We start from the raw sequence: 12939 nt of genomic DNA on the forward strand, positions 1-12939 counted from the left end.
TGGGTCCGAGTGTGTGGCTAAGGCTCCTGGTGATGCGGTCCTTTGCTGAGATAAACAAGTGACTACCTGGACCTGACCGGGCAGGAGGCTGCATCTGGAGGAGGTCAGAGGCAGGGATGCAGAGCGTTATCAGGAAGTATAAGTGCTGCCTGCTCAGCCCCAGCCCCATCTCTGCATCAATGGACATTGCTAGCAAGTTATGGTCTCACCCAGTTACAGCTGCAGGGCCCTTCCTAGCATAGTCTTGGCATATATTTCCAATGCACTTTTCACATGGTATGGGCTAGGAGAAGGAAACCACCTATGTCTAGTCTGTGTACCAGGAGGATACACCTCTGTTTACTTGTCTGGAGAGAAGTCCCCTTCTTCTATTTTGTAGAAGGATGCTAAGTGGACCCCTTGAGTTTCTGACATTGCCTAATTTTCCTGTGTTGGTGCACATGCCTGTAATCCCAGTGCTCAGGAGGCTGAGGAAGGAGTCTTTTGAGTTCAAAGTCAGCCTGGGTTATAGAAGACTATCCAAAGTGAAAAAAACAAGCAAACAAACAAAGAAAAACATAAGCAAAACACCACAAACCTCCTTTCTATCCATCTGGTCTTCATTAACCCTGCTACTCGTATAATTTGTGTTATTATTACTTTTAGTTAATTAAAAGGGGTGGAGGAAGAAACCAGTTAGTTTCTTGGTTTATCTAGCCACATTCAACTGCCAGATCCACTCTGACTGCTTCCATCAACAGAGTTGGTTAGGGTATGTAAATGCTTAAATTCTGCATCCTGTGCACCCCTCCCCCGTCCCTCACTCCCCCATCCCTCACTCCCTCACCTCCTGTGCACATGCACGCGCGTACACACACACACACACACACACACACACACACACACACACACACTGTCATTTCTCTTTATGGGAGGACTGTCTAACAACTGGAACAGAAGAATAACTTGTTTTTACTTGGATCAACTTTCCTTCAGACACAGGCTGAGAATTCTGCATGACCTCCTCCCCAGTTCATCATGACCTCAAAAAGACAGACTCATTGATACTTCAGGAAGTGGCAGGACACTTAGTTCTGGAGTGTAAATCCAGAAAGACTTTTTGGAGGAGGTATCCTAAGCTACAAACTGCAAGTTTAGGAGGAGTGAGAGTGAAAGCTTTTGTTTTTGTTTTGTTTTGTTTTGTTTTTTGAGACATGGTTTCTCTGTGTAACAGCCATGTCTGCTGTCCTGGAACTTTCCTGAAACTTTATTTGTAGACCAGGCTGGCCTGGAACTCAGAGATCTGCCTGCCTCTGCCACCTTAGTGCTGGGATTAAAAGTATGCTCCACCAGGGCCTAGCAAAAGCTTATTTTTATTTAATTAAAAAATATGTGTGCAGTGGTGATGGTGGTGGTGGTGGTGGTGGTGGTGGTGGTGGTGGTGGTGGTGATGGTGGTGGTGGTGGGGGTGGTGGTGTATAGCACCAAGCAAGTGTGAAGGTCAGAGGACAGTTTTTGGGAATTGATTCCCTTTTTCCATGATGGGATCCAGAGATTGAACTCAGGTCGCAACCTTGGCAATAAACAGCTTTACCCACTAAGACCACCTCTCAAGTAGCCCAGGCTAGGTATCTGAGGATGAATGACATTGAACTTGTGATCCTCCGGCCTCAGCATTGCTTCTGTGAATGGAGTGCTCAGGATGGAATCCAGGATGTCACGTATGCTAAGCAAGCTCTACCAACTGAGCTATATCCCTGGAGCAAAGCTTGAACGTGTGTCAAGAGATTAGATTTTTCTCACTAAATCCTCACATAATACTGTGAAGGAAACCACCTACTCCCTAGTGTACAAACTGAAGCTCCGGGGACAAAATGCCCCCAGTTTATCAAGTCCCTAGACTAGGACTTGGACTTAGCCCTAATGGGAATACTGAAGGGAACAGAAGGTGATGGGAAACAGAGCAGGAAGTCAGGGACAGAGGGTGGGGGAGGAGTGTGTCACCACGGGCGACTGTGACTCACTCTCTGTCATCCCTAGGGATCGGACCCAGGTCACCCAGGTCGGAGCACATTCGGTATTGGGATCTTTCCCATCCTGGGGGAGCATTTGGGGAGAGAGCGAGGGTGGTGGAGAGGAAGGTGGTGGTGGGGTCTATTCTTGTGTAAATGGGTATGGAGAGGGTGCAAAGCACAAGGACCTCAATCTCCACCTGAAAAGGTGGGAACCCTTTCCCCAGGACATTCTTGACAGTAGGCTGATCTAGAGTGGGTTTGGAAGTCATGTGCACATGGAGTAGGCGGCTAGTTCCCCCTAAGTCCAGTTCTGCTAGTCTGTGCTGGATCCTCCTCATACCCACACTCTTCTCCTGGTATGAGTCACCTTGGAGAGAGAAGTCCGCTAGGGAGAGGCCTCCAAAGCGGTCCAGGTGCTCCCTGCAGTCGCGTCCGTCCGCGGCAGGGTCCCGGTGGTGGAGATGCAGGCATCTGGGAGCCAGCTGGGACCGCCCGCCTGCGCCCGGCGCCCTCGGAGCCTCTCGCGGCAATTGGGAGCTGATGTCACCGGCGCCCCCGGGCGCAGCGTACCAGGTGTTGAGACAGCCACCGCCGACTCCCGGGATCTTTTAAGTCCCACGCGGTCCTCGAGTCACGCCGGTCACCGGGGTTGCTGAGGCCGGGACCCTGCGCCAATTGCAAACGCAATGGACAGGGCTAGGGAAGGATCGGTGAGTGCTCGGCCCGAGGGGGCTAGCTAACCAGGAGCCAGCTTGAGGACGCACCCTTGATCTCATTCATTTGCGAGACTGGTGACAGGAACTAGGTGCAGAGTCGGGGAGGGGTAGACAAGCAGTAGGCTTAGCAAAGGCAGAACCCTGATGCGTACAAAGCCTGGCTGAGAGACAGTAGTTTGGGAGGGCTTCCCGATGGAGAGGGCTTTGAGGTGGTACCCGAGTGGGGGGTGCATGGCACTGGAGTGGTTTGTAATAAAGTCTGGTCTAGCACAGCAGCCCCCCAAAACAGATAGGGAAGGAAGAGTTGGCAAGCAGGCTGGACAAAGTTTTGGTGAGAAAGAAAGAATTCAAGGTGTTAGGAAGGTTAGACACCAGAGGCAGAAGCCGGACATAGGGAATGGAGGTGAGCATCGGAGAAGACAGGTTTGTGTAGTTACAGTCACTCTTCTCTTCCAACTGCGTGCCTCCACTTGTCTGGCTTCCTGAACCAATGTTGTGTACCTCCGCTCTGAAGCCTCCCACTGTCACTTCAATAGAAACCAGCAGGGGCTGTTTCCTGTGTTTTTCTGCCATGACAAGGCATTTACCCGGAGCAGCCATTCATCTATGGGTGTTCACCTCCCAGCTTGGGCTTAATGTAGCCTTGGTCAGCACAGGGAAGCTCCGGTGTTCCCAGCAAGCTTACTGACAAAGCAGTCTCCTTGTGAAAGCCTGTGTCCCTGCCATTGTACTGAATACTCTGCACCAGGCACTGAGTGTGAATCTCACTCAAGTCTTTCAAACTAAGATGCCATGACTGTCTTTACCCCACGTTATGTGTCTGTGGAGTATGGGTGTGTGTGCATGTGCATATGCTTGCCTGTGAGTGTGTGTGGACCAGAGGTCCATTTTAAGTTTTTGTTTGTTTATTTTGACATGGGTGTCTCCCTATATGTCCCTGCCTGGTCTGGAACTGGCTGTGTAGACCAGGCTGGCCTCAGACTCTGATTCTCCTGTCACTGCCTCTGAGTGCTGGGATTAAAGGTGTGTGTCACGATGCCCAGACTGTCCACCTTTAATATATATTTAGTGTGTGTGTGTGTGTGTGTGTGTGTGTGTGTGTGTGTGTGTGTGTCCTGTGTATGGAGGGGGTGCATGCCACGCACAGCGCAGTGTGGAAATCAGAGGAAAACTTGTGGGGTTTGGTTGTCTCTTTCACAATATGGAACCCAGGGATAGAACTCAGTTCCTTAGGCTTGGTAGCAGTTGCTTTTCTCCACTGAGCCTCTCTCACTGGCCCTATCCCTTATCTTCTGAGACAAGATCTCTCACTGAACCTGGTACAAAGTGTTGGCTAAACTGGCTGGCCATCAGGGATCTCCTCTGCCTGTTTCCGTTCCCCAGTGCTGGGGTTGGCGGTCAGTGATGCCGTGCTCAACTCTCATATGGGTACTGGGTGTCCGAACTCAGGTTGGTCTTGCTTGCACAGCAGGCATGTTTTTCACTGAGCCTTCTCGCCAGCTCTTCACCCCATTTTATAAATTGGAAAACCCGAGCCTTGGCTCAGGGAGGTGGTGCGAAATGCCCCAAACAACAATGCCATGTTGTTTGGAGGGCTTCCTGGAGGAGTTTGGGGGCTGAGCTGACCTGTTTTGGAAGAGAATCATGTGGGTGGTGCTGGGGTGGAAATCTGACCTAGTATAGTGACCCAAAAAATAATCCTTAGAGAAAGGAACTGTAAACAAGCAGATATGTAGCCCAGGCTGGCTTGGAACTCGTGGTAATTCTCCTGTCTCTGCTTCCTGATTGCTGGGATTACAGGCATGCATCACTCCACAGCTGCCTAGTGCTTTATGTACTTTGTTTTACTGTTTTGAGACAGGGTCTCACATAGCCCAATTTGGCCTCATATTCACAATGTTGCTGAGGGTGACCTTGAACATCCTAACTTTCCTGCCTCTGCCTCCTGAGTACTCATTACCATGTCCGGTTTATGCAGTGCTGGGGAGTCAAATCCAGAGCCTTATGCCTGCCCAACTCCCAGCCCAATACCAATTGCCTTTTAAGCTGCAGGATGACTTCTTTCTAAGTGATTACCCCTGTATCTTCTCTCAGAGCCTCTCCTCTGTCCTTCCATGCCTGTCCAGTGCCTCATGCATGCCTAGTTCCCCAGCCCCAACTACTTTACCTTCCTCATTCCTTACCTCTGACTTCCTCTCCTAAGCTCAGAGAGCCAAAAGGTGATGGATATGCTATTTGAGGTGTGCAGATGGGTGAACTCTGCAGGTGGTATGTGTCTGACTGATCTCACAAATCTGTTTTCCATTCCTGACCTCTGGGACCACAACCACACGAATATGTAAATAGATAAATTCCTGTGCAAACATATATACATATATATATGTATATATATATACATATATATATATATATATATATAATGGTGGTGTGTATATATATTTTGTTTGTTTTTGAGTCTCATGTGTCCCAGGCTTGTCACTAATTCACCATGTCACTAAGGATGACTCCTGATCTTCCTACCTCTGCCTCCCAAATTCTGCCTCCCAAATTCTGGATTACAGATGTGCACCACCATGCCTGGCTTAATTTATACTGTCTTACTTTAATTCATGTGCTATATTTCCTTTTCTTTCTTTCTTTTTTTTTGAGACAGGGTTTCTCTGTGTAGCTTTGTAGACCAGGCTGGCCTCTAACTCACAGAGATCCTCCTGCCTCTGCCTCCTGAGTGCTGGGATTAAAGGCGTGCACCACCACTGCCCAGTTTGAAAGCCTTTTTTTTTTTTTAAAGATTTTATTTATTCAGTATACAATATTCTGCTTCCCTGTATATCTGCACACCAGAAGAGGGCATCAAATCTCATAATGGATGGTTGTGAGCCACCATGTGGTTGCTGGGAATTGAACTCAGGGCCTTTGGAAGAGCAGTCAGTGCTCTTAACCTCTGAGCCATCTCTCCAGCCCAAAAGGCTTTTTTATTTTATTTTTATTTTTATTGTTTTATTATTTATTTATTTATTTATTTATTTATTTATTTATTTTGGTTTTTCGAGACAGGGTTTCTCTGTGTAGCTTTGGATCCTATCCTGGCACTCACTCTGGAGACCAGGCTGGCCTCGAACTCACAGAGATCCACCTGCCTCTGCTTCCCGAGTGCTGGGATTAAAGGCGTGTGCCACCAACACCAGCTGAAAGGCTTTTTTAAGTTTAAAAAAATGCCTGGGGCTGAAGAGATGGCTCAGTGGTAAAGAACAATTGGGGCTCTTCTAGAGAATCCAAGTTCACTTCCTGGCATCCATGTGAGATGGTTTGTAACTCCAGCTCCAGGGGATCTGATGCCTTCTTCTGGCCTCTGTGGGCACTGCATTCTGTAATACACATACACATAGATAAAACAGTGCTAAGTGACTTATGTACATATAGCTTGGCAGTTATATGTGTAATTGTATCTATAGGCTAAACACGAGTATAGGATAGCTAGGTCAAAGGGTATATGAATTTATAGTTTTTGTAGATTTCTCCACATCATGATCAAAGGCAGAAAGAATTATTATTCTCACAATCAAATGCATGAGAGCATCTGTTGTTTTGCAAAGCTTTTCTGGCTCATCTTGGGCAGCTGAGGGTAAGATGACAGGATTGCTCTTGACTTTGCTAAAATATTAGTGTCCTTTGCCCCCCACTCCCCATGTAGCCCTCTTGGGACTGGGGTTGGGTAGGGAGATGCCTCAGCCTGATCCCTGACTGCTGTTTCCTTTTCCCTTTCCCATGACTCTGGCTAGGACACGGAGTTACAGAGGAAACTAGATCATGAGATCCGGATGAGGGAAGGGGCCTGCAAACTACTGGCAGCCTGCTCCCAGCGAGAGCAGGCTCTGGAGGCCACCAAGAGCCTGCTGGTATGCAACAGCCGAATTCTCAGCTACATGGGCGAACTGCAGAGGCGCAAGGAGGCCCAGGTGCTGGGGAAGACAGGCCGGCGGTGAGCAAGGGAGGTGTCTGAGGGAGGGAGGCTTTGTCCATGATACAGCAAGTGGCTGTGTGGAGTGTTATCTATGGCACAGCAAGTGCCTGTGTTGGAGTATGCATGGTATGGATTGAAAGCTCAGAAATAGGAGCCAAAATATGCTCAGAGCTCAGATCAACCTCCTGTAGGGGACCTTCTCACAAATACCTGTCCTGGCCATGAAAGACACCTTAGTGTTTTACCACAGTGGTAGATCATCCGGAGTGACTGGGACTGACTGGGAAAGCCAGTGTATCTGATGGAAGCTGGCGATCCAAACCACAAGTAATGCAAACATGTTAATTTGTTGAGGCCAGCCCATGATCAGCTATGTCTGGCTGGTTTCTGGAAAACTAATTTTCTCAAAGCCAGTTCACCAAATGGCCAATTTGCTGAATGGCCAATTTACCACAAATTGAAAATAGCTTGTTGTACCTGGGGTTCACCATCAGAGGCAGGAGTTGGGAAAGCACATCATTAAAAATCACTTAAAGGAAGGCTCCCCATTTGTAGACATTAGTTGTGCATTCCAAAGGAGCTCAGCATCAGTGTGTGACCTCTACACCGTGCCAACACTACAGTGCACTCTGCCAGTCTAACTGGTCAACCATGAGACTGCTGGAGTCGAGTGAAAATGTTAGAGAGAAAAATACTCGGCAAATTGGTCACACTGAGGATTGGTCATTTTTGGTAAATGAGTCATCTGGGGAACTGCCTGCCTCATCCTCACTGGCATGGAGGAGCTGTGCCAGGGGCACACCAGGAAGCCCACAAAAGGAAAAACACATCATCCCATCGCTGCTGCTTTTAGCAAGAGGCCAAGCAGACAGGAGGCAGTTCTCAGGTAGCCATGACAGATCAACCACACAGCCCCCAAAGTGGGAATATGAAGTACATTTAATTCCCTAGCAGCTAATTGTGCTATATTGTATAGGCATCTCAAAGACGACAGCTGGACATGGTGGTTTCTGCCTGTGATCCCAGCATATGGGAGGCTGGGATAAAAGGATTGCTGAGTTTGAGGCCAGCTTGAGCTACAGAGTGAGACCTTCACTCTCAAACAAGATGGTGGGAATAAGTGACTTCTAGAGTTGCAAGAGAAACCTGCAATCTCTCCAAGCCCATGGTTTAAAGTGTGTGTGTGTGTGTGTGTGTGTGTGTGTGTGTGTGTGTGTGTATGTGTGTGTGTGTGTGTGTGTGTTTAAAGGGAATCTCTTGAGGCACCTGTTCCTTCAAGGCCCCGGTTGTCTCTGGATGGTCAGGAACAATGCTAGCATGGGGAGGAGCCAGAGCTATACCTGTGTGTTAACTTGGCTCAAATGTTCCTAAGACTAGCAAATCTCTGAGTTCTGTCAATAGCTCTCCTCCGGTCCCTTAGTCCTGCCATGCCAACCAGACTAGGAATCAAGGGCCTCTTAGAGCTCTTGAGAGTCAGAACAAAAGGGAGGAGAGTGGGAAGACCAGGCCAGGACTCTGTGATCTGCCCACAGACCTTCCGACAGTATGCCGCCCCCTGAGCGTTCCCCTTGCCGTGGCCGGGTCTGCATCTCTGGTAAGAAATACACAGCTGCCACAGCTGCTGGCACCCCTCACCCCACCACACCACCTCCTGCCCGATTCTGACCCCTCTTCCTTCCCCACTCTGCCCTTTAGACCTCCGGATTCCACTCATGTGGAAGGACACAGAGTATTTCAAGAACAAAGGCGGTGAGTGCCACACACTGGGACAAATTCAGGGGAGTGTTCAGGAGAGGTGGAGACTCTTGTTGACAGCTTTAATGTTTTTATTTCTCTTTATTTCCAGACCTGCACCGCTGGGCTGTGTTCCTACTGCTACAGCTGGGGGAACAGATTCAGGACACAGAGATGGTCCTGGTGGACAGGACCCTCACAGACATCTCTTTTCAGAACAATGTCCTCTTGTGAGTGGCTTGCCTGTGGCTCCTTCCTTTCTTCCTCCAGCCCTGCTGCAGCTCCCGTGGGGCTGCTCTGGGGCATGGAAGTGGAGAGGACGGAGAGGCAGATGGCCTGTGGGCATCCCTGTGGAGCTGTCCTGAGCTTACGCCCTCCTTCACCCTATGCCCTCCTGAGCCTCCACTTATCACCCTCCTCTCTCTTCTGCCTGTGTAGTGCTGAGGCAGGGCCAGACTTTGAACTGCGGCTGGAGCTGTATGGGGCCTGTGTGGAAGAGGAGGGGGCCCTGGCTGGTGCCCCCAAGAGGCTTGCCACCAAACTCAGCAGCTCCCTGGGCCGTTCCTCAGGGAAGCGTGTCAGGGCATCACTGGACAGTGCTGGGGGCTCCGGGAACAGTCCCATCCTGCTGCCTACCCCAGCTGTGGGGTAAGACCAGTGCCTTCAGCTGCCTCCAACTCCCCATCGGAGACCATGTCACACTGAATGAGCAGGCATTCTGGCTAACACTAGAGTTAGGCCTCAGTCAGTCTATAAGCCTAACAGTGGGGAGGCAGAGAAAACTTGGCTTTGGGATCTTACCTGTTTAGCAGCCACAGAAACATCTTATAGGACGGGGGATGTAGCTCAGTTGGTAAAGCGATTGCCTAGCATAAGCATACACAAAGCCTTGAGTGGGGTGGTGCATACCTGCTATTCCAGCACTTGGGAGACAGAGGAAGGAGGATTGATCATGAGTTCAAAGTCTTCCTCATTGCAGAGTGAGTTTATGGCCAGCCTGGTGTACATTAGACCCTGCCTCAAAACACCAAAAACAGGGATGAAGAGACTGGCTCAGTGGATAAAGCACTTGTGACCTCCTCTAGCTAGCAAGCTGGTGAGCTAGACTAGTCAAATCAGCAAGCTCTGGGTTCAGTGAGAGACCCAGCCTTCATAACTAATGTACGGAGCAATTGAAGAGGACACTCAGTGTCGATGCCTGGCCTCTACACATCACACGCACACATGTGCCTCCCATACCTATTGTGTGCTTTGGTAGCGGAGCCTACATCACCTGAAGTTACCAGGGTTCGGAGGGAGCCGCCTCATCTGGTGACTGACTAAAGAACACCCACCCTCCCAGAGCTGCCATGAGAATTTCAATGGGACAATGTATAAGTGTGGGTCCGGGTGCCTAGCAGGAGGTCAGCAAGCAGGAGGCAAGCTAGTTGTCTGTGGTAGCTTGGCAATGGGACTTGCAGCACTTTGCTGCCCCACACCCCACTCCACTGATGTCCCCTTCTCCCTTCAGAGGCCCCCGGTATCACCTCTTGGCCCACACCACTCTCACCCTAGCAGCAGTGCAAGATGGGTTCCGCACACATGATCTCACCCTTGCCAGTCACGGTATGCATATGAGTGTGTGCTGGGGACACTGGCCCTGCTGGGAAGGGTTGTGGGCTAGTCCCCTTCTCACTCCCCATCCTCATCCTGTACGTCCTCCTCCCCCAGAGGAGAACCCTGCCTGGCTGCCCCTGTATGGTAGCGTGTGCTGCCGGCTGGCCGCTCAGCCTCTCTGCATGACACAGCCCACCGCAAGTGGTACCCTCAGGGTGCAGGTGAGGGGTCCCAAAGGAGTGGAAGGGGACATGGAGGAGACAAAGCTGGACTACCTAAGAGTAGGATGTGGATCTGGAGGGACAAAGTGGTTTGGGAAGACAGTGGGGTGAGTTCTGGGGACGTGGGGTCGAAGCAGGACTGGGAAGAAGGTGTACGGTGGGGAGGCAAGACTCCCTAGAAGACACCAAATCATTTATGCAGCAAGCCGGGGAGCTACAGAATGGGACACTCGTGCACGGAGTCCTGAAAGGCACAAACCTCTTTTGTTACTGGAGATCTGAAGGTGCAGACACTGGGCAAGAACCCCTGTTTACTATTGCCATCAACAAGGTAATGAGTCCCATGGTAGTGAGGTCACCTGGTGTTTAGGCTCAGGCACCTCTTTCTCAAGGCCCTAGAGAGTTGGGCTCAGGCCTCAGAGCCAGGGAGGGTGAACTTTGTTCCTAAGAACATCAATCTCTGCTCGGCCGCAGGGCCTGGGATGCAGCGGCCACTTCCCCATATCTTCCCATCCCTCAAGCGATACTAAGAAAGTTATCCTGCTCACTCAGCATCCACAGCCCTTTCCAAATCCCAGGGGATTCACTGCTAGGCCAGGCAGTTTTCCCTGTCGTCCTCTCTGCTTCCAGTTTGTAGCTGCAGATAACTTGCTGCTCGTCTCTACATAGGTGCAATTGGGCCACTATGCTCACTAGCCAGTGTTGCTTTCCTGTGTGTTTGCTTTGCTTTGCTTGGTCCTGGGGCCAAATTGAGAGACTTGTGTGTGTTAGGCAAGGGCTCTACCACTGCGTCGCACCCCAGACACCCTGTCTGTTTGGGAAGTACTGGGTGGGCAACCCAAAGCTGGACCTCGGTAACTCTTACCCACCGCTGCACCTTCCCTGCCTTGCTCTGTCTCTCCTCCCTGCCTCAGCCTGCTGCTCCTTCCCAGTATCAGCATAGGGACTTTATCCCCGGCACCTCCTTACTGTCCCCTCACCCCGCAGTTAGCAGGAGGCAAATGAAAGCTCAGCAGAACTCCTAAAGACACTTCTAGGCAGGGGTGATGGGCTGCTTCCCAACCGAGGCAGAGGTGAAGGCAGCCTTCTTTCTCCGGCAGGAGACTAGGGTCCGGGCAGGGGAGCTGGAGCAGGCCCCAGAGTGGCCTTTCACCCTCAGCATCAGCAACCGGTATGGAGGTGATGAGGTGACAAACACCCTCCGGGTGGAGAGCAGAGAAGCCCTGCAGAACTGGATGGAGGCTCTGTGGCAGCTCTTCTTTGACATGAGTGAGAGAAAGGGCTGGGCTGAACCTCTGGGTGGGCCTGAGGGCGGAGGGCTGCGTGAAAGCTGGGGATGTGGCACCCGGTGTTCTCGCAGGCCAGTGGAAGCACTGCTGTGATGAAGTCATGAAAATCGAAACCCCTGCACCCCGGAAACCCCCACAAGCCCTGGCCAAGCAGGGGTCCTTATACCATGAGATGGGTAAGTGAGGGGAAAGTTAGCGGGGGAGCTGATGGGAAGGGGAGTTGGGGTAATAGAAAGCACAGTGGAGTCCAGGTCCCACACAGCTCGACTGTATTCCCTTTTTCTCTCCAATTCTGAAAGCCACCTCTACCCAAGTTCAAAGCAAACCCCCAAGAGCCAGATTCATTGCAGCCGTCTATCCTAACCTTCTTTTCTGTTTCTCTGTGCATGTGGACTCCTGCCTCCTCTTCCGACCTCACTTGTCCGGCACTGCTTTCTCTCCTTTTTTTCCTTGGTTTCTTTATCCACTTCTGCTCCCTACCCACCCCAATGTCACACAGTTTTATCAGAGCCTGTGGCCTCAGGGGGTCCCAGTGAGGGGCTGCTCTTGCAGAATAATGCCATCTCAGCGGAGATTCGGGCCTTGCTTTCCTCCTATTACAGTGACAGGTGACAGGGCTGAGCAGGCCAGGGCTTGAGCTCTGACTAGCCCCCTCCCGTGCCCTCCTCCCCTGGTGCCACAGCAATTGAGCCGCTAGACGACATCGCAGCTGTGACAGACATCCTGGCCCAGCGGGAGGGCACAAGGCTGGAGACGCCCCCACCCTGGCTAGCAATGTTTACAGACCAGCCTGCCTTGCCTAGCTCCTCCTGCTCGCCTGCCTCAGTGGCCCCAGTCCCAACCTGGACGCAACCCCTGCCTTGGGCGCGACCCCGAACCTTTTCCCTGGATGCTGCCCCCCCAGACCACTCCCTTGGGGCTTCTCGCTCGGTTGCACCCCTCCCCCCACAGCGATCCCCACAATCCAGAGGCTTCTACAGCAAAAGTCAGCTCCGCACATGGCTCCAGTCCCCAGTGTGAGAGAGGCACCAGCAACAGGATCTGGCCAAGAAAGAAAACGACCCAAGGGCAACTGGGCCCTAGGTCCAGCGCTGTGGGGGTGCTGTGCTCCTCTTCCTCCACTGAACTAGAAAGGAAGGCTGGAGAGGGGTAACAGAAGCCCCTCTTAAGTTGTGGTTAGCATGGTACTGAGGGGACCATTGCTGGAGTTGGTTGGGATCCCCTAAGCTCTTCCTGGGAGAAAACTGGAACAAGTCTGCCCTGCCTCCCTGCACTAACCAGCCCCCCCCCCACCCCGGGGTGGGGGAGTGGGGAGGAAAGCACCTCTCTTGTGACTCCATTAAAGTTATTTAACAGCTAGCTGCCTTCACTTGGTCTCTGAGGACCAGTGGCTTCTGTGTGTTCTGAACCTGCCACTCCCTCCTCCCT

General features: G+C 51.3%; 1 protein-coding gene across 5 annotated transcripts in view; it reads left to right on the top strand.

The window, feature by feature from the left end:
* Rtkn (rhotekin) overlaps positions 1 to 12870 on the top strand; it is a 17272-nt gene extending 4402 nt beyond the window's left edge. For 4 of the 5 annotated variants that reach the window (XM_027429401.2, XM_027429402.2, XM_027429403.2 and 1 more), the window contains 11 exons: positions 6490 to 6689; positions 8204 to 8265; positions 8367 to 8420; positions 8518 to 8635; positions 8844 to 9053; positions 9916 to 10010; positions 10116 to 10222; positions 10425 to 10553; positions 11323 to 11491; positions 11583 to 11687; positions 12194 to 12870. In XM_027429401.2, coding sequence (XP_027285202.1) covers positions 6490 to 6689; positions 8204 to 8265; positions 8367 to 8420; positions 8518 to 8635; positions 8844 to 9053; positions 9916 to 10010; positions 10116 to 10222; positions 10425 to 10553; positions 11323 to 11491; positions 11583 to 11687; positions 12194 to 12531 — 1587 coding nt within the window. In that variant the 3' untranslated portion in view covers positions 12532 to 12870. Of the gene's footprint in view, positions 1 to 2553; positions 2705 to 6489; positions 6690 to 8203; positions 8266 to 8366; positions 8421 to 8517; positions 8636 to 8843; positions 9054 to 9915; positions 10011 to 10115; positions 10223 to 10424; positions 10554 to 11322; positions 11492 to 11582; positions 11688 to 12193 lie in introns of those variants that run through there. The other variant, XM_027429404.2, reaches the window with a different exon arrangement.
* Positions 12871 to 12939: the final 69 nt, after the last annotated feature.

Source organism: Cricetulus griseus, chromosome 8 (genome assembly GCF_003668045.3).
Source record: "Cricetulus griseus strain 17A/GY chromosome 8, alternate assembly CriGri-PICRH-1.0, whole genome shotgun sequence".
In the NCBI taxonomy this organism is placed as follows: Eukaryota; Metazoa; Chordata; class Mammalia; order Rodentia; family Cricetidae; genus Cricetulus; species Cricetulus griseus.